General features: G+C 45.5%; 1 protein-coding gene across 3 annotated transcripts; it reads left to right on the top strand.

Annotated features, from left to right (window-relative positions):
• Positions 1 to 811: 811 nt before the first annotated feature.
• mdfic (MyoD family inhibitor domain containing) lies at positions 812 to 20,597 on the top strand. 3 transcript variants are annotated; one of them, XM_011613435.2, is made up of 5 exons: positions 812 to 1,217; positions 1,510 to 1,654; positions 4,141 to 4,251; positions 13,770 to 14,114; positions 16,160 to 16,909. In XM_011613435.2, the coding sequence occupies exons 2-5, from the start codon at positions 1,567 to 1,569 to the stop codon at positions 16,420 to 16,422; spliced, it is 807 nt and encodes a 268-aa protein (XP_011611737.1). In that variant the 5' UTR covers positions 812 to 1,217; positions 1,510 to 1,566; the 3' UTR covers positions 16,423 to 16,909. The 3 variants fall into 3 exon arrangements, with proteins under 3 accessions (XP_011611737.1, XP_011611736.1, XP_003972966.1); XM_011613434.2 differs by having other exon boundaries at positions 813 to 1,217; positions 1,505 to 1,654; XM_003972917.3 differs by lacking the exon at positions 16,160 to 16,909 and adding an exon at positions 17,955 to 20,597 and having other exon boundaries at positions 824 to 1,217; positions 1,505 to 1,654.
• The last annotated feature ends 209 nt before the right edge of the window (positions 20,598 to 20,806 follow it).

The following is a 20,806-nucleotide window of genomic DNA, read 5'->3' as shown; positions in this document are numbered from 1 at the left end:
CATCACTAAACAATATCTTGCAGTGGACACGGCACGGAACAATTTCATGCACCTGAAGTCATTAAATCCTGGAAAGTTATTTTAGATCGTAACTCTGCCAGTTATTCAAAGTTTTACCTGATAATAGACAACCGGGAGTTTGCTTCAAAGAGAGGATTGGCTGGATTTATTTTAAAATGGGGTTGACAGAACTTTAACAAACAGCACCTCAGAGAAGCAAAAGCGGGAGTTTGGGTGTGTTTTGCCATCTGTTGGGAGTTGACTATGAGATGAACCCCTGCCTTGGGTTTAATGAACCCTGTGTGTTGTCATGTTTGCTGGAGAATGGGATTTTCCACGACTGTCTTGACATCCGTTTTGGTAGTCTTCTCAAATTAATCTTGGAAATTGAAACTAAAGTTTCTGAGCATTCTATTGAATATGTAAGGTCACATTGAAGTGTTTTTGTCTGATCTGGGCTACTGTACAAATATGGCGCTGCCACAATTGGAGGCGGACCCATGTCAATGTTTATATCAATAAGCTACTGGCTCATGTATGTTTTGATTATATATATTTTTAAAAATCTGACAGAGCAGAGGTTCAAATGGCCCAACATAGATACTGCAGACAATGGATGGTGTTTTAAGTCAAGGTATTAAGAACCTCAAGCAAATGAAACGAGGCAAACATGTTTTAAACTGTAAGAGGGCTGCCAGAAAAGCAACGCATTTTTCATCCACATTTCACTTTCACTTGAAACACGGCAGCTTTGTTTTCCTGTTTCAAGCCGCAGCTGCACCCTCTTTGGCACTTTTCATTCCAGAATAAATCAGACGCACATTTCATTCCTTCAGAGCGATTGATTTATTGATTTCTTCGCATTTCCCGTTCTTTTGGATCGGGGACACGTGTTTCGGTAGGAGGTGAAGGTGAAGAGCGACTGCAGGAATCCGGATATGATGAAAATAGTCCAAAACTCCCAACTGTCCGCCGCAAACGAAGCGCAGCAGCCGAACACCGAAGCGCAAACATTCCACATGTGGCTCCAAATCCGAAGCGGACGGAACCGGGACTAAAAGTTGTCAAAGTTTTCGGATTTAAAGTTTGTCCGTCACCGACTGTCGTCTTTTTTTTTTTTCGTTTCCTCCCCCCAATTTCTCTCCCTCCCGCTCGTGACGTCTCGCGGAGGCAAGGATGGGGAGAGTTTGAAAGCGCGAGGCTGTCATGTCGGAAAGGTAAGTTATGCTAAATAAATAGCATGTTCGCGTCGATAAACAGCCCCAACAAGTTGTCAGCAAACACACGCAGCGCGTTTTGATTAACCGACGAATGTGTGCGCGTACAAAACTGGCGACATGTGCGGACTTGTGCAGCCAGTTTCGGGGCAGAAAAGAGGCAGGAGAAAGGGAAATTTCCAGAGAGTTTTTATTGCGACTCGACGTCACTTTTCTGAGATAATTAGCCGACAGCTTGCTGGTGTTGGGTAACCCGGTGTGTTATGACGAGACGCTGGTCTTCACAGAGCAGGAGGTTGAGGAAAGGGAGGAATTTCTGCTGCTGGGTCCCCAGAAAGACGAGCGACTCATGTCCAAGAGGAGCGTCTTACCTCCGGAAGGGCCCGGGAAGGGCCCTCAGCGGGAGCCCGGTCCCCTGGCGTCGGCCTCGCAGCAAGGTAAGGACCCACAGGTGGGCTGCTACTGATGAACAAAGCCATTTACAACATGTAAAGTCCACTAATTTATCATTTATAAGATGTGTGCATGCACTCCGAGCCTTAATTACATAGATTCACTGGAGGAAAACAAGACTGGCTCACACCTTCTTGCTGGTTGACCCGATTTGTTCTTTCAGAACTATTTAAAAGTAGGAAATTTAGTCCTTTTGAGACTAAGATCCAGCAATACGTTTACATGATCATGACAGATGATCTGGGATTACTTCTAATCCACTCCTTCATCCTCTTACGCCTCATAAGGAACACTAGAACATAGCAAATCTTATTTTAATCAAAAATGCCTTCTATAAATTATTACAGATTAAACTCTGCATCCGCCCTGTTAGCAGAGGCTTTCTCCTATTCAACACCATAGTTTACTTCACAGTTTATTACAATGAATCCGTCTGACCTTGACCTGCACCAGTCCTGGAGAGGCCACTGCAACAGAGCTATGTGGTCAGTGTGACGTCGCAGCAGCTCTTATCAATAAGCTTCATCTGAAGAATGTGACGTGAAGGAACTTCATATCTCTTGGTTGTCATACTGGTTTGGATTGTAGGAAGTGATATGGAAGGGATCGGTTCTTTTGGGACATGTCCTGTAACACTGTCCTTTGCTGGTAACTAAATGCGAAAATGACAAAAGCAAATCGTAAATATTGTCTTTAAAGCTGCGAATCACCTGCAGGGTGTACGTCTGCATGTGCACCTGGCAGGTGCAGACTGGCCAAGGCCTGGTGTGAGGTTAATAAAGCAAGCAAATGGTGCCACAGGTCCTTCAAAAAGCTGTTATGTTGCTCCAGGTGGAAGAATTTGGCAAATCATTACATGTCTAGGAGTTGTTTTTAGTAGTCTGGATTGTGTGAAACATTTTGGGACCCATGGAATATAAAACCCAGCTCACACAGATGTGCACTCGGGATTTTTTTAATTTTTTTCCCCCCGAAACGTCTGGAATGTTTTGTTTGTCCGTTCTTCCGATGCAGCAGCCATTAAAACTCAGCTATAAACCTGATTGGCATATTTAGTGACGTCTTTTTTTTTTTTCTTTTAGCTGCAATAAAATCACATTTAGAAAATGAGGCAGCGAGCGCGTATCAGCCTGCTCGGGACAATATCAGCCTTGCTGTTTTTAAATTACATTCATGTGTCTTTCAGGCAACATCAGTGTCTGTCCTCCAACGTCGAGTCGCGATAATGTTTTTACTTTTTCCCCCCTCAAAGTCTGTGAGAACGCCCTGGTGACTATTAACAGCAACCACAGCCAATTATAGTTTTTAATTAACTTTCTAGTTGCCCATAAGATTATCACATGTAAAATAAGCTTACCCCACACCCCCGCCTTTTCATTTTTCTTCAAACAAGCAATGAACCATTAACCATCCTATTTATACCAAGCATCATTATGGTGCTGTCAAAAAAAAAAAAATAGCAAAGTAGGACAAAGTAAGCAATCACTTGGGCTGCTGGATTGCGAATGGATTTCCTCTGGACCTTCAAAGGCGCCCGCAGTCGAGACTGGATTTCCCCTCTCGGGGGACCGTGGATGTACCGAGAATAGACCAATTTATTCCTAACTGCGATCGCTAAATACCGCGATGCATCACGCCGCGGTGTCGCTGACGCCGCCACCTCTGCCATACATCAGCTGGGAGCTGACGTGGGTGCCACATCCATCCGGGGCTGCCGGCCTGCGCACGTCTGAACCCCAAACAAGCGCTGTCGCGCTCCGTGTTCCCAGCTGAAGCAAAGGCGAACCTGCATTTGGGTGAATCATCCGCCATTTTTTTTTTTAAATGTAGAATTTCCGGGAAATTTGGTCCAGGAGACAGTATGTTACTGTAAAGGGAGAAAAAACCCAAACGGCGGGCCGTGCGCAGGCATCTGGCTCCTCACCAGTGAATAAAGTCATTGTGGAAGGTTTATTTACCGAACAAAGCGGCACTGTGCACCGAGCAGAGTGTCAGCGCGGCTGAGAAATGGAGGAGCCAGACGACGTGGATTAGAGCGAGATGAGAGGAACCGCCTCTCCTGTTTTCGCACAGTTATCAGACTTAGTGGATTTTATTATTTTTTTTCTGCTTCTTCCCAAAAACTGTTTGGCAGCGAGCTTGAAGTTTGGCAGGTAGGTGTGCTCTCAGGAAGAGGAGGAGAGAAAATAAGATCCAGAGTTCTGGAATGAACCTTCCCAGCATGTTATTTGCAGGCAGCCTGTGCTTTTGTTGGCAAACGGTGGACCAGCACCTCTGGCTTGTCCGGTCCTCCCTGATATTCTGTCCACTGTGGCTGACCTCCGCAGTAAAAGTTTACATCTGCTTTTGGAGGAATGTCTGTAATAAACATTAACATGGGTCTGCTCATGAACTCCAAAGACAACATGTGAGCGTGTGGGCAACAGGTTTCCTCTGGCCGGCTTTTAACGCGAGATGTTTGTGACCCTAGATGCTTGTGAGGTGGAGTCATCGGGAAGAACACCGTCTCCCAGGAAACCATCCAGTGAAGGGCAGGGGCAGATGACCGAGGAGAAGGCTCATTACCCTGAGCCTGTAAGAAGTAAGTCTCTGGGAATGGTGTGACCCAACAAACAGTTCATTAAAGAGAGAGAAGGCCGGTTTTAGCTAACGCATAATCTTTTATTCATTCCTTTCAAGAATCATTGTAAAGTATGCTGGAGCTCCAGTGCTTAGTTTAATTTGACTCATTAAAACATTGGTTTCAGTGGTCCTGATTCAAATGATGTCTGAGAACCGAGAAGAACTTGGCAAGTGAGGAGAAACCTGATCCCTGTGTAATAAAAGGTTCGATTTGACTGTAAGGAGAGACGGGAGTCGGTCCAACACGTCCTCCTCTTTTACAGATATGAAAGCACTTCGTGGTTTCGAATTGCTCATTTTAACGGACTGATGTGATTTTTCTTCATCTTATCTTTAACCTCATTTTGCCGATGCCCAACACCAGATTCGAGACACCTTGTTTCTGTAAATGTTCAGAGACCTTTGGCGCACGTGTGGCGCGATTGCAGCCCTTTGTGAAACCGTACCATCTTCAGTTGGACCACCTGAGCCTGAAGCCAGGTGAAACGTCCCGACGCGAAGCTGCGGATCGCAGTTGACGCAGAAAAGTTTTACGTGAGATGTGTCAGCAAAGGCTAAGAGCGGCTCATTGCTTCCATCCACGTAAGTGCTTTGGATCGCATTTGCATCCAACACAACAGCCCTTTTGTTACCAGGCTGTTAACTTTTCCAGCACAACTTTTTTTTTCTTTTTCCCCTGCCTTTCTTCTGTTTGGTTTAATGACTTGCCACTGGCTTGTTTACTGAATTGCTGAGAAAAAGAGATTCAGATGCAGGGAAATAAAAAGGATTTTCTGTCAAGAGGTCTCTCTTGCTTGGCAGGTGTGTGGAGTGTTGAACTTTTGGAGGGTGGCAGGATTTTCTTTCATCGCAACAGATAAGCCCCTCTGACAACAGTTTAGCATCGTAATTCATGTCACCCCCCTCACCCTCGGCTACAAATAGTCTCTTGCACAAACACACACCTGACGGTGGCGTTTAAAAATGAGTCCTCCAGAATAAATTCCTGTGCCGGGATAATTGCGAAGGTCGGGAGATGAGATCTGGATTTTTGTCTCCCGGGTTTCTCGTCGTTGTGGTGACCAGTCCGATGATTTGTTGGTGTGGGTGAAAGCAGGAAATCAATAAATACGTCGTTTCTAGCTGCGGATCCTCCCCCTGATTGTAAAGCTTGCGTCTCATGCGCGGATATGTATTTTTAAAACAAGCCAGGCTTTTGTAATGTTGTAATGATGCCACATATCCTGTTTCAGCTATGATGAGGCTGTTTTGACAGCGTTTCCTCTCAACCATTTGACCCACTGAAATCAGCAAAATAAACTCCATAGGTCTATATTAAAGTGAAATTGTTTTTCATGGGGCATGGCGAGCAGGAAACACAGAAGAACCACACAGTTAATCATCCAGTTTGACATAAAAAACAATTTTATTAATACTCGCAGCTAAGGTTTCAGTTCAGATGGAAAAAAAAAAAAAGAAAAGTTGAAGCGCACTAGTTCCTAGGTTTGCCAACCACTGCGGCTTGTTAAAGGGAGGAGAAAAAAAAAAGCAAATTTCTTTCCTTCCTCTGAGGCCGTTGTCAGCGAACTGTTCCTCCGTGGCTCCGACATCCTCGGAGGAGGAGTGAGAATCTTGAGGGGGAGACTGACATTCCTCAAGAGACTGTTCTGGGTTTCCAAGCAGCTGATATCTCCGGCAAACAGGGGCCTCGGCTCTCCAGCCTCTGCTTCAGAATAAATTGCTACCACCCGGCACCAATTTTCGGAGTTTAATCATTACATTATTCACCAGATTGTCAAAAACTTTTTTTTTTTTTCTTAAATGGTTCTGTTTGATAAAGGTGACCTCGCCAGCTTCCGAAGAACGGCTCTCTTTTTTTTAATCTCTGATATTCCTTAGCGAGAAAGGAAGGTCAAATAACACGACTCTCCTTTTATTTTGAAGAGACTCCAGCCTGGCCTTTGTGTAAATCCCTGATTGGGCGTTTTAGTGTCACACTTTCAAGGTTATTACCTGTACGCAGAATTGAACCCTGAATAAAAGCAGTAAAAGTGATTACTTAAATGGGAAGCATCGCACCTCCCTGACAGGAAGCGGTTCCTTACAGTAAAGACGTATACACGCAACTACACAGTATTAGGATGCTCCACGGTGGGGAAGTTCGCCACAGATGAGACACAAGGGCAAGTGCCTCTTCGTCGTTTTAGTTATTAATGCTGTTTTTTTTCCTTATTTTACACTCGGTATTCTCCCACCGTCACCCACCGCCTCATGTGTATTCCAAAAGATTTATAGACTTTTTAACCTCATGCTACTTTTCTTCTCCCAGACTGTTTTTCCCCGAGCTATAAGAAGTGCGTGGTGACTGTTGTTATGCAAGATGCATATCTGTGTTGTGGTCCTTGGAGCTCCATGTCTGCTGAAATAATGCGGCGAAAGCTCAGACCTATTATAAACCCAACCGTAATTTTCAAGTGATTACTTACCACTGGGTCATGGAATCAAAAACTGTATAAATAGGGTGAAATGCGAGTGTAGGGGTTGATTAAAATGGCCATTGTAATTCTACCTCTGTTGTAATTATTTTCTCATTGTCTTGGCACAGATAGATTTCATATGGGGAATTTCAAGTGTGTTAATTAGCATATTTTACCCAAAGTGCCTGAGTCTGTTCATGTTAATATTCAAAATACTTGAGCCAAATGATTAGATATGCATGCCTTAATTTGCGGACCAGAGTCTTTAAGTGCTCATGATAGCGACAAGGCGCCTTATATGGATTTAAATGATGGAGGAAGAATATACTTTTAGAGGTTTTGGATGCTACGAGCCATATTTTACAAGTTGTTTTAACACCAATTGACCCTTTTGTCTAAATGGTTCTGCAGCGTACAATCTATGAATTCTGACCTGATTGGAAACATTTTAAATATTGTCATGGACTGTCCAATATAGTGGACAACATGCACAATTTTACCATATTTTATCATGCAGTTTGTTGCAAAACGGCACATTCTCTCGTTCTTATGTCTCACTGTTGACATAAGTGCATTGCTCTGGTCCTGTTTACCGGCTCCTTAACCAACAGCGTTGGCGCTTTACACAAGCTACTCACAGACGGGGGGGAAAAGAATCAGTCAGCTCAAATGAAAGTGGTGCAGGGGGATTACTTGGCCTCTAACAGGGTTTTGGCTCCAACATTAAGGTTAAAACCCTTTTCTATTACTGGGATCTCTGCTGATGTTGCCCCTGCCAGCCCTGACCCCCTCGAGCTTCCAGCTTCTTGCCCCTTTGTGTTTGCAGGTTCACTGCCTCTCTGCTAGGTCATTCTGTCAGGCCCCCTGATCAGCGGAGGGTGACTGGGGACCTTGGGATAGCTCCCATCCAGACTCGCAGATTGCCACAGCCGATGCAGGCAGACTGAGGAGCGCGGTTGCACTCCTGCCCCCTCCCTTCATGATTCCCTTTCAGTCTAGAGCTAAAATCGATACGGGCGTCTCCCTGTTTAAAAAGCCACTCAGAGGCAGACGAGCACCTTTGTCCCAACGGCTGATCTCTCAGCTTATGTGCTTGATTGGCATCCTGAAGATGTGAGGCGCTGACCCACAGCTGTCCCATTAGCAGGGGGTTAATGCTGAGATTGATACCAAGCAGGAAAAGGAACTCCGCGCGAGGGTCTTGATAGACTACCGACTCACCACCTGACCCGGAGTTGTGTTTGGACCTTTGGGGACTGGTCGTCGTCCTGACTGCTCCATGTTTATTTGCTGTGCGCATTGCCAGCGTGCATGCACCTTGTTTTGTGCGCACAAGCGCATGTCAGGATTTCAAACAAGCGGGTTTCCTGTGGAACTTTTACCCCAGTGGGGAGATTTTGAAGCTGGCGGAATGTTTGAGTCATCTATGTAACTGAAGCTGTAAACACCCCCAATCCCCCCTTTTTCTCTCTTCCCCTTCTTTCCCTCCTTTTTGCTCCGGCTCAGCTGCTCCGGTTGTGTTTGGAGTCGGCAGAGAGGAGAGGGTGGAGCGGGTTTTTTGGAGTATGGAGGCTGGCAGCTCCCTCAGGCCTGCTCCGAGTCACGTCATAATTGATCTTTCTAGAAATTGTGCTTGCTCGCAGAGTAAAGTCTAAACATTTGCAGGATTTGCCGCCTTTAAAAGCTCCTGCACTCGTCTGACTTCATACTCCGTCCTGCTGAAGGTTCAGCAGCAGATGACCGTAAAATGCTTTTGATAGGAGCTCAGTGCTGAAACAGTATTTGTGAAGAATGACAGAGGTGAAGAAGCTTTAATGTCGCCTCTTCCTTCTACATTACTGGCACTGCAATGCCAAATTTCACAGGGCAGTAAGGAAACTGTAACTCCTGCGTGTGCAGATGGGACCGGGGGGCTGAAGGCGGGGCTGCCAAGGCTGAGTGACATCCCCCTCACCATGAGACGGTGAAGAGAAAACGGCATCTGTTTGGGCAGTTCAGTGATCATAATGCACATTAATGTGGAAAAACCCAAAAGGGGGAACTGATCAACACACAACTTGGAGACTTCCCCTCACTCCGGAACACCTGAACCAGCTGAACCCAACAAGAGGTTTGTGCCATCAAATCAAGCACTTTCAAGTTGCCTTTGCTAGTGTAAATGTAATTAAGCAGAACAATGTCCAGGGGGTTATTTTTTCCACTCAATCAGCAGTAAAATTCCAAATGAGTAAATCCCCAATGCCCCGCTGCTTTTTTCCTCCGTTGGGTTGAGGTGAAATTGATGGTGACAGCAGTACTGAGAATGGGGATAGGAAATGATATTAAGCTCTGTCTTCACATGTCACTACTTCTTCAATGTGTAGAAGGAGCCAAAACTGAATAATGGTGACGGAGAATTGAAATAGTGGAGAAAATAAGCGCTTGTCACCACTGAAAATGAGCTGAGCTCGGCCCACTGTTGTGTAAATGGGTATGAAAGTAGGAGGGGGGGAAAAAATCAGAAGCTTCCTGCTTAAATGAGATGCTACGCGCTATGATCAGCCTTGACAGGTGAAGACAGCTAATAGTGTTCTGTTGCATATCCCCCACGCGCACACGGAGAGAATGTCACTTTTGCTGAAGAGGATCCAATATCGGAGCAGGTAATTTAGCTATCCTGGGCGGTCATCAGCATCCACGCCACAGCCATCATCGTCATTTAATCTTGGATAAATACAAAACATCGCATTATGCCGGGGATGAACTGACAGGGCCAGGATTGCCGCGTGATATTCAGAGTCTTTTTTTTCTCCCTTGTCTGATTGAACGAGTGACATTTCTGTTAGCATGTCCACTCTGTGCAAACGCTAAAGACAAGGCCAAGGGTTTGCTCGGCACCCACGTCTTTGCTAACAGGACTCTAATTTTCCAATCAAACGCTACTTCTCGCTTGCCGGTTGACATCGCTAATTTGCTCCCGTTCCACGGCGCTGATATGTGCATTGATGCTAATCATAGCCAGTCAGTTTTGTTGTGCTGGGACAGTCAAACGATCTTCCCTAGTTGCTTGTCTGTTCCTTTCTGATGCGTCCTAGACAATAAAGGAAGTCCTTGTCCTGTAGTTTGGAAGGTCAAACGGTAAAGGCGGCTTTGATACGCCCAAGGAAAATTTCAATCAGAGCCCTTTGTAATAGCATTCATTGTACTATTTCTCTCTCTGCGTCCCTCTCGTGCTCTCTGCAGCATAATTCCCCTGGTTTTGCGTCTATAAATACGGACAGCGAAGATGTATAATTTCTAATGAGAAAATATATCCCTTTGGATTGGAAAGGCAGGGGCTGTTTCAAACGCTGCTGTTTGTTGGGAGGAGAGATGATACCTCGGGCTGTTTTGGTGGAGAGTGTGGGGGAGGATGTGGTAAGAGGAGTCGGGCTAGGTCATTGCACATTTATAAATTAGCATTTCAATCATGCAGGTACGTGGCCACCAGAGCGGAAAATATACCTGTTTTTTTTTTTTTCTTTTCCCAATACAGGACACAAAAAGATAAACAAAACATCGGCCAATGGCAAAAGAAGCCGTTCAGAACTGTCACGTTCTACTTGGTTCTGTTTGGGACCGTCGTTATCCAGTCAGTGTTAACTAGCAAACTGGTGGCATTGTGTAATAACAGCTATTAGGAGACGGATACATGATTTGGATCGTGCTGTTTATTTGGCTAACACACTGCGAAAGACTTGAATAACTGAACAGTCTATGATGGGCATTCTAATAAGCCTCGGCAAACACCTTTTGTCTCTCTTCTCCCTCTTTCTCCGTCTCAGGGGCATTAATATTAAAAAGGGCCAAGCCTGTGAAACGGAGCTTGAGCGGTAGTTCAGTCTGCCGTCTGCTTCACCTGCCGCTCTCGCCATAGTTGTAGCGTGCAAATGAGAATCCACGCACTGCCCTGTTTGACCTTTTATGTTAGGATTTCTAGGTTATTTTAGAATTCTTGTTTATATAGCTCGGTTTCAGTTGACATGCGTGCATATTATTTCCTGTTAGGCCTGCCTGCCTCTGTGTGTGTGTCTGTGTGTGTCTGTGTGTGTGTGTGTGTGAGTAAAATGAAAGATTCACTTTGCCTGTAATGTATAGCTACTGTCTTCTCTTTCCATTCTTTCTTCTGTCTTTTGGGTGCAATTTCCAGCTCCCTCCTGTAGGACCTATTTTCTGTGACAAAAACGAGGTGTTTATATGATCAGTTTTACATACAGAGCGATCCCCTGCACAGCTCTCCAGGCACTCAGTCCCTGTGTGGCGCAGTCGCTGAAGACTCGGTGACAAATGGCAATTATATTTGTGTGTTCTTCATGAATCCATCAAACACTGGCCTTTTAAAAATGCTCCCCAGATATTTGAGGCTGTCAGCTACTAGTAGCTGGTACCAAATTGGGATGCTGCTTAGACAGTCAAGAACCACTCACCCCCTAGTTTCCCCTGTGATGTGTGTGACAGCGTGTGTAGAGGAAGTAGCATGTTTTATTCAACTACAAATGTATACTCTCAACAGTTGTTGATGTGCTGGGAATGGTGAATCCTATTTGAAGTGTGCGTGCATGTGTGTGTCCAGCTCTATTTCCAAAACATGGTATTTTAATGCAGCCTGTCAGCTTGTGTACATTCAGTAATTTCAGGACAGCAACCCTGCACAGCAAGCTTGCGGCGCAACTCCTGATTTCTTTTTTTTTTTTTTTAACTTGCTGGAAGTTGTTCATATCAAATATGAATGGCACTTGTGTGTTTCTGCCCTAATGGTGATGTTGTGGCACCATGAGTTGATCCATCAGGGCTTACAGTGGGCCCGGCTCTGCAAACTCAGTGCTGGACAAGCCTCTCCTGCATCCACAATTAATTTCTCTAATGGGCTAAATTGCCAGTGTATTTCTGCCTTCTGTCATGGCCTCTTCATTTGTCTTGCAGGGGCTCAGCAAGTCTGTCACTGCCACCTTTGGCAGCATTATCATTATTGTGATCAATGATTAGGAATATTACAGTTTGGTGGCCATCCATCTCTGCCTGCGCGCTCATCAGATAAAAATAAAGCCCGTCCAAGACCGTGTCTCGAGAGTCCAGTTCTGTGCTGCCACATTTAAAGCCCACGTGTCGCTCATGCGCCCGCTCCTTTACTTGGCGGTTTCCAAACAACCACTCGGGCCTCAGTAAATTGAAAGCTTGACTTCCTCAAAGGGAAATATAATTATTCCTGGGAGTTTATTTTGACCTTTTTATTTATTTTCTTCTCCATGGAAGTGTGTGTGTGAGCTGGTGAAAGGGGGACTCAGGAGCTTGTTTGGCCGTGACTGAAATGAGAAAAACAGCTGTGTTATTGTGCAGTATGGCTGGTCGAATAAAGGCCTGTGATCCTCAAAGTCTGAGTTTATTGTGTTGTATGGACACCGCAGTGTTCGAGATTAAGCCGTCAGAGCTGTGGCTTGTGCTGTTTGCGCTTTGACAAGGTAATTATAACAGTTTCCCCGTCAACCACACTGTACATCAGTCAATACTTTGAATCTTTGGATCTTTGCTGTACACAACAGCAGCAGTGGGGTAGGAAAAATTCTCTTAATGGACCGTCCAGCCACCAGGGCTGTTTCTTTGAGATGGCCATTTACAGTGCAGAAAGCTTGTCACATCCCTCTGCTTTCCCGTACACAAACTCGGAGCTTTCTTCATGCAGCCTGCATCTATTATTTCATTTTAATTCTGAAAGGACTGAAAGCTGTAGCAGGTTGCAGCTGTCAGGTGATCGTGATGAACAACAACAAATGCAGCCTCCGAGCCCTTGTTAGCTGCTTTGCTCTCTCCCCACACCGTCATGGGCCGGCTTCAAGGCTTTTGTCTTTTGGAGAGGAAAATCCATCAACCTGGTCTTAAATCACTGCATAATGAATTCTGTCATGTTCTACCCAGTTGTCTAATTCAAATTGCATGAAATCCTGATCCCTAAAGTCTATATTTGTTTATCAAAGCAGCGCACAGGAGCCTCAATGAGGAGACGGCAGAAGCCAGCATGTGTATTTAATTGCATTGTTTTACATCCGCATTCATGTCCGGTCTCTCCCAGGGTGATGTGTTGTTAAAAAGCCCAAGGTCCTGATTCCCACACACTATTCCTCACTTGTTAACCCTAATTGCTCTTGTTGGTGAGCTGACAGAAGGAAAACAGATGGAAAGAAATTAGCTAGTTGCATATTAGGCTCACATTCACTTTGTTGGGACATCAGTCAGACACTCCTGCACAGCTGCTGTCTGCTCTCATGTGTTCTCTGACTCAAGCTACACACATATTCAGGCCAAATCTGGTGAGGAGCGCATTTACTGTATGTACAGGAAGTATAGGATAGGAAAAAGTCAGTGTTCGCTCCGATAGACTTGAAAAGGATGAATAATTCACAACCTGAATTTAACCATGCACTGGCAGTGCAAGCACATCGGTGACTCTGATGTAGAGGGAAGCTAATGTAGGAGAAACTCCCAGTAGAGCTGATGGTGCAGGTGTTCCTCTCAGTAAAATGCCACCGCCTTTGCTCGCTCCAATTCTTTGCCTTCTTATTTATCAGACGGGTCGCCGTCTCCTGACTTTCTGCGGCTGGCACATATACACTCGGGTAGTGGAGCTGGGGCCATCTCCGAGCTTTCAGAAGAACGGAGATCATTACTGCTGCAGACAGCAGCTATTTTGTGTGTGCACACTATCACAGTGTCTCTTACACTTTTGGCTCTTTCGCATTCATCTGTCGTTCTTTCGCGGGGTTCCAACCCACCTGGGTGCCGCCCTGACAAGCGTTTCGTTCGCCTACAGCAGTGAAATTCACACTTATCACTTCTCTTTCCTTCTGTTGTTGTGGGCCGAAATGTGATTTCTGGTGTGATCGATATTATCAGGAGAGAAAAAGGTGGAAATTTGCTGAGAATCATGTTACAGTTTAGAAAATGGAAGACGCAGGGAGTTGGCCAGCCTGTTTTGTTTTATGTTTGACTTCTACTTGTCTCTGTCCAGTTCAGCCTCAGTCTGGGTCCCAGTTGAACAACAACCAAATCTGCCTCCCCGGTGACGGGGCAGACACGCCCATGCTGAGTAACTGCAACGGGACCGACGGTGGAAGCAGCAGAGCACACGTGTGCTCTTGTGGTGGCAGCAGGGGTGGATCAGGATCGGGCCCTGGCACAAGTGCAGCGCCGAGCACAGCCAAGACCACGACGGAGCAGCCCAGAAGGCAGCTGTCCACACCTGTGTCGCAGAGAATGCAGAGGAAGCTGAAGTCCAGCTTGTCCGTCAACAGTGACAGCAGCCGACGCAGCAAAGGCAGTTCCACGGGCTCACAGAAAGCACCGTTACCAGAGGGTGAGTATTCACCGTCACACATAACACACACACACACACACACACACACACACACACACACACACACACACACACACACAGTCTGATTTTTGCTTTCTTGACTAAAATTTGCTTGATGCATGCTTTTTTTTGCTAATTGCCTGCATGTTGTGGGATGCTCCTCTTCTGTTGCCATAATTTCAGTCTAGTGGTCGTGGTGGTGCAGGACTTGAATTGAAATATTAATATATAAATACTGCACGCCCAAATAATCCTACATTTAGGCGACTGAACAACTAGGGCGACTTCCACCGGGAGTATACTATATCCTGTACGGATGCACTTTTAGAAGGTCAAAGTTCCAAAGTTCACTCAGCTCTTTGGTGGCCTGTTATGAACGTTTCCTGAAAATTTCATCAAAATCCATTCATAACTTTTATTTTGCTAACAAACAAACAAAGGCCTGCTATCACAAAACTTCCTTGGCAGAGTTTCTAAGAACTGTTTTTCATTAAAGGAACCCCATGTTTGTGAAAACTATTTCTTGGAAGGTGTGCCAGACCTGATTGAGGAAAAAGGGCAAATGTAAAAGCAGGTTTCCTGTTAAAGGCACCACCCCTGGGAGGCACCCCTGAAATACTATACTACAAAAATATACAATATCGATAATACCCTCTTGCCTTCTCTCACCTTTTAATGATTGAAGTGCATGACCCATTTATTGCCCTTGGAAAGCAAATTATATCTTACCCCTCACCCGTGGCTCTGTCTTCTTAAACAACAAGCCACACGGTCCGGTCGCCATGCCGGGAAGCTGTCATGTTGTCAGGTGCAAAGCAGAGGTGAGTCCAGTAATGAAGGCAGCTGACTGGTCCTTTGCCAATGGAGGGATAGGTGTGACTGTCTAACGAGGTCCGAGAGCATGGGGTGCCTATTAACACACATGTCCGAGGGTCTTTGGGCCCCTCGCAGCCCCTCACACCTCTTTGGGCCCTCCACATCCCGTCAGCACCACCCTGGCCCTCATTAACGGGCCGTGTTGCATCTGAGTGTTAACTAGCATGCCCTGATACGTGTGTGCGTCTGGACACAGATGTGGCATCTTTGTGTTTGCTGCATGGATTTTTTGGAATATATCACCGTGCTTTTATCAAAACATATACGCTGCAGGGGCACTGCATTTGCTGTACATGAAGCTTACTAACCTGTAGGAAGTGCTCCCTGATACAGATGTAAGTTTAATGGACCAACAAAACAAAATAAGAAAAATCAAGTGTTTTCCCAGAGATATTCCAGACACGTCATGTTTTTCCAACATCTTAATTGGTGAAGAACATGAGAGAGTGCAGAAAAAACCCAGCCACAGCTCAACAAGTCTGTCTCGTTATGGCTTTTATGTTGCTTATTTGCAGCCGCGAGAGCTCTCAGATTCAATATGTACGGTCTCAACTATTTATTTCCCCCCGGAAAACAGCCAAGCTGTGTGTTGAATGTTTACATGGATTAACATAATCTGTTTGCCTGTGAAATTAACCTCCTAAACAGCCCCCTGAACACAGGAAATAAAAGGCATAAACTAGCGGGGAGCTAGCTCAAGGGATTCTGCTGCTCCCTGCGTTTTCTTGGCACATGCTGTTGGCACGATATCCAATCTTTGATTATCCCTTCTGTGGAGTCATTTACCACTCTGCCTTTGTGCGGCAGGGGCGGGTTGATTCACACGTCATTCTGTTGTGTGCATTTTTGTTAATTACCTTTAATCGAGTTAGAGCTTTAGAGCCGTAGGGCTTCATTGTACAGTTTCTCAACAAAGCGCCACATCTTTAAAAGGCATGTGGTGGACCTTTGCTATCAGCCCACAACTGCTGCCCTCTTTACCCAGTATGTCCTCGCAGCTTCTGAGGCTTTCTTTTTTTTTGATTAGTCTCTTTCTCCCTGTTTTTGTCTTCTTTCTGGCTCCCTTTTTACGAGCCCGAATGTTTTGCAACAGCTCGCTGCTCCGAGGCCCATTCAGCTGGTTTTGTGTCGTGCTGCTTTCCCTTTATTCTTTGATGTTCACTTTGCAGATGTCTCAGACTGTTTCCTCAGAGGCGCTGGATGCCGTTTTCTGGCCACGCAGACTCTGGGCTTCATCGCCGCCATGACATTAAACGTCGGCGCGTGCTGTTTCAACTGCGCGATGGCTGATTCCATCCGTCTCTGTTTTGATTGTGATTTGTCTTGCGTCCAGCTCTCTTGTGTACAGTATACGACTGCCTTCCTCTTGTTGCCTGCTCTAAGATCTCGACTAATCGCTGGTGCTGAATTATACATCCAAGTGAATAGCTGAGATAGCTGGCCTCTGTTTAATGGCTGTGTACTCTGTTTATATCACATCCACACTCTGCTGTTATAGTCTAGCACGGGTAACCCCTCCGGGTCCTTCAAACTTAGTTAGGTTGAACTTTGAGTTTTTGTGGAATCTTTACTTATTTATGACGTCTCACTACTGTGGAGGAATTGTGGGTGTCATAGTATGATTCCTGTTGTATGGAGGCCCCACTTGACTAAACAACAGCAACAATGTTGCATATTGATGTTTGGACATGAATGCTGTTAATTAGACACGACAAAAAAAGAGGAAAAAGAACCCTAAAAGTCAACAGGGACTTTCTTTTGCATTCATCTAATGTTTTATTATTGTTAAAAAGGATGAGTGCACTGTTACTGTAAACGTAGTCTGCAGTTAAAATAGTTCAAGTAGAATCGCTGTGTGATGGTCTTGGCAGTCGTCAATCCTAGCGGACGTCCAAATAAAATAAATACAGGAGCCCAGTCTGAATTTACTGCCTCCCCATATCCGTGTGCCGTTTCCTCATGCATCTTCCATCACTGATGTTATGGCGTCAGATAAGGATAATAAGATGCATTCAATCTTCAGGCACCCTCACACACACACACACACACGCGCTCGTTTCATGCTTCCTTCTCTATCTTGTTTGTATCACAGTCGGCTTGCAGCTTGTGGTCAGCTCTGCAGCCCTGAGCGCCGCAAAAAATTGAAAGGGGGGGAGTCTGTACTTTGATTAATCAAACATGAGCATCCAGCGGTCCACAGCTTGCCTTCCCATGTCGTCCTCTACGCTCTTCTCCCTATGCTTTTCCTCTAACCCAATCAGTAACAGCTTCTTCTGACAGCTCGAGATGGGCTGATGAAAGTCATGCAAATGCGCCCTGTTTGTAATGCTATTTTTTTCTGCATCCATCTACATCATGTCTTTTTAACACTCTAAAGCAGCGGTGCTGTGAGGGTCTTCAAACAGGAGACAGTTGGGTGCAGGCAGCGTGCCAGGTGCATTTCTCCAATCATATTTAGAAGCGGATACGGAGTTTTCTATGCTCTCCGTCATCAAAAGTTCCCCGTTACATTTTTTCCGATAACCGGTACAAATCAGAGGAAACTAATTGGGTGGTTTGGAATCGGGCATGGTTAAAGGATTTATAATTTAAAAGGAACTTCGAAGCAACAAGCCCAACACGTCGCTAGCTTCCTACAGAAGGTCCGCAAGAAGGTTAAATGTTAATCAGAGGTGTGAGCACTGCCGGCATTAATCCTGCCATTTATCGGCAGAGCCTCTTGGACTTGACTAATCATCCATTGTGCGAGTAACCTGGCAGTTTGCATGATAATGCTACAATTACTTAACAGTCTGTTAATCAAAACAGCAGGAGAGGAAGTCACTTCTTTGGATTTCTTTTTGTCTGGCTCTGGTGCCCCCAGCTCACTCCTTAATGAGTCACATTCACGTGTTCCAAATATACCCTCACATGTTTCGTGCATGTTTTGTTGCCGCCCTGACTGCTTCTGACGTTCTGACCCAGACTGCTGCGTCCACTGCATCTTGGCCTGCCTGTTTTGCGAGTTCCTGACACTGTGCAACATGATGGCGGCGCAGGCCTCGTGCGGAGCCTGCACGTCCGAGGCCTGCTGCTGCTGCTGCTGCTGCACCGAGGAACTGGGCGACGACTGCAGCTGCCCCTGCGACATGGACTGCGGCATCATGGACGCCTGCTGCGAGTCTTCGGATTGCCTGGAAATCTGCATGGAGTGCTGCGGGATCTGCTTCCCCACATAGGAAAGCCCGTTGTGACAGCCTGCATTTGGATCCATCCACCCTGGAAGGACGAACGGAGGGAAACGGCTTGTGCGGTCATGTTTCCTCCAGGAAGATTAAGCGTGTGCGTCTGTGAGAGAGGGAGTGTTTGTGGGTTGAGGGGGAATAAAGATGCGTGTTGTGGTTGAACAGAGGATGTTTTCAACTATGCATCGTGACACTGGGCTTCTCTGTCAGAGCAGGCTCAGCAGGGGCGACAGGTAACTCCACAGATATGACAATCTCAGCTTCAGATCATAGTAGCTTTCTATTAAGAATTGTATCTTTTGCATAACTCTCAACGTGTCGTACGCACGTTGACTTGTATCTGGAATGCTGTCTGTCTTGTTTGTTTTATCGATTTCAAATGAAGAAAATTGGAATTTTGTAAAAAGTTGCAGTCTTCATACTGTAAAATGTTTATGTGACACATCCCGAGATGCTTACTGTATGTTTGGGCCACAGCCTCATTTACTCATATCTACTGTAGCTGTGTTTTATACAGGATGAAACTGGTGAAATGTCAAAGGCGAATCACAGAATTTGCTTCCTTTGTAAAGGCCGTGAAATATCTTTGTCTTTTTTAGTATTCATTTTGTGTTTCCAGCATGGGCCCTATTCATAGTGGAAGTCATGACTCAAAATTGCTGATCACCTATGCGGAATCTCATGACGTGCGGGGACATCTGGGGCAGTTTCAGCTCCTCAGAGGCAGTATTTGAAAGCACGGTTTCACTGGAAGGGCTGACGCCTCAAACTCTGCTGCACAGTTTTCTGCTTTATGGAGACGCACCGTGTGTACAGCCTGTGTTTCCTCCCTTCCAGTCCTGTAATGTTGGCTGACAATAAGGCTTTTCCAGCTGCTTTGGTACCAGTCCTTCCTGTGATGTATTGTGCACATGCTCGGCAGCAGGGCTGGTTGAACTGCAGTCCACGGGGGGTGTGACGAAGAATTAAAATACAGCGACCCTGGTTGTCATATAAGCAGCTTTGGGGTATCAAGCAAATGACTTGGAGTGCATAAAAGAACCATGAGCTGTCATTTAAAAAAAAAACTACAGCAGCTTCTCTTTGGTTATTTGTATCTGAAGATGAGTTTGTGGTGAATCACCAGTACTAGTCATTCCCCCCTTCCCCGAGATCTGCTTTGATGTTGTTTAAGTGCTAATACTTAATGCTTGCCCTCATTAGCACGGCCTGTTAAACTCAACAAAGATAATGCGCCGTCATGTACGGCTGGTCTTAGGGCACACTGGTATTGTGCACGAGGCGGTTGGACGGGCACCTCTGCAGCTGATAATGTGCAGCAAGTAAACCTCATTTTCCTGTTTATGATTAACTCGGCCTTCATCGGAGCTACGGACTGTCGAGGAAGCAATATATAGATAATGTGAAGAGCTGGCGAGGACAGCCGCGGGTGCAGATACAGTAGTTAGCTTACGCTACGCTGTATTGAATATCGAGCTTCATCCATGATCCTTACTTTGTTTTTAACAAGAGCAGTTTTGTACGGGATCTTCATCCTGACGGAACAATTTTGTTTTTTTTGTTTGTTTTTTTTAATAAAAATGGACGAAAGCAAGTTTTTTTCCACCCAAACAGTGTCAAATCCCAACCCCTGTTCGTTTGAAATTGTCCTTCTGATGTTTGCGTGGTGCACCACAGACATTTGTAGGGCTGCAACAGCTGAAGTGGCCTCATCTGTCACCTCACTGCTACCTTTTTGGTTCTGGCCCCCCCACTCTCACTTGAGAAGGCGCTCAACTGTTAGCAGCGTTAGCACTAGCATGGATGACAAGACAGAGAAGTCATTGGCGAGTAGTGGACCCCCTGCTGACTGAAGCAACACTGTGACCTTCATCTGACATGACCCCCTGTTAACCCTTCAATTAACCCCCACCTCTGCCCCCCTGCTGCACGTCAAGAGCAGTACCTCCTGTGCCATCTACTTAGTTCTATCTTTATTTTCTTTTATCATTTTCTGCCTGGTTACACCCTGGCCCCGGGAAAATTACCATTTATTTCACTAATGCGCTTGGGAAAATATCACCGTCCAGAAAGTCTGTAATCACACCAGAGTTGTACTTTTCCTGTCTGGCTCCCACTTTATTTCAAATTCACGGAGGAGTCCGGGGGTTGGAAATATTAAAATTTCCAGGTAGAGTGTGCAGTGACCTTTTCACAAAGTCATCCACCTTTCCACTCCTCTAATCAATCCCCCTCTGATCGCTCACTGTGCGCCGGATTGTAATGTCACAATTAGGACGGCTCCATTGTTTCTGTTTGCCGTCCGGGGAGGAATTCAGCGCCTCTCTGATCTCAAGGTCATTTCTCTTATAATATTAAATAAATTAGATGTGCTGCCACCTCATATGACCGGCTGTGTATCCCTCCATCCATTGTTCCTTCTTCCTGCTCATCTGGGTGGGCTCTCTCACTCAAAATAGAATCTAAGAAAAGGACATTTTTATAGTAAATATGATACACCCAATATATGTAATAAAGGTAGGCTGTAGGGTTGTTTACAAAGATTTTTACAAGATTAGAATCACATATAATAGAACAAATAAGCCAGGATAA

This window comes from Takifugu rubripes, chromosome 18, assembly GCF_901000725.2.
Source record: "Takifugu rubripes chromosome 18, fTakRub1.2, whole genome shotgun sequence".
Lineage (NCBI taxonomy): Eukaryota > Metazoa > Chordata > Actinopteri > Tetraodontiformes > Tetraodontidae > Takifugu > Takifugu rubripes.
Note: the sequence above shows the minus strand (reverse complement) of the source record. Positions and strands in the feature narration are given on the sequence as shown.

Bases quoted from the DNA above. Each gene is read 5' to 3' on its own strand.
- mdfic (XM_011613435.2), top strand. From the start codon at position 1,567: ATGTCCAAGAGGAGCGTCTTACCTCCGGAAGGGCCCGGGAAGGGCCCT. The intron at 4,252-13,769 runs GTAAGTCTCTGG...GTCTCTGTCCAG, and splicing joins TTACCCTGAGCCTGTAAGAA to TTCAGCCTCAGTCTGGGTCC. The intron at 14,115-16,159 runs GTGAGTATTCAC...TTCACTTTGCAG, and splicing joins GAAAGCACCGTTACCAGAGG to ATGTCTCAGACTGTTTCCTC.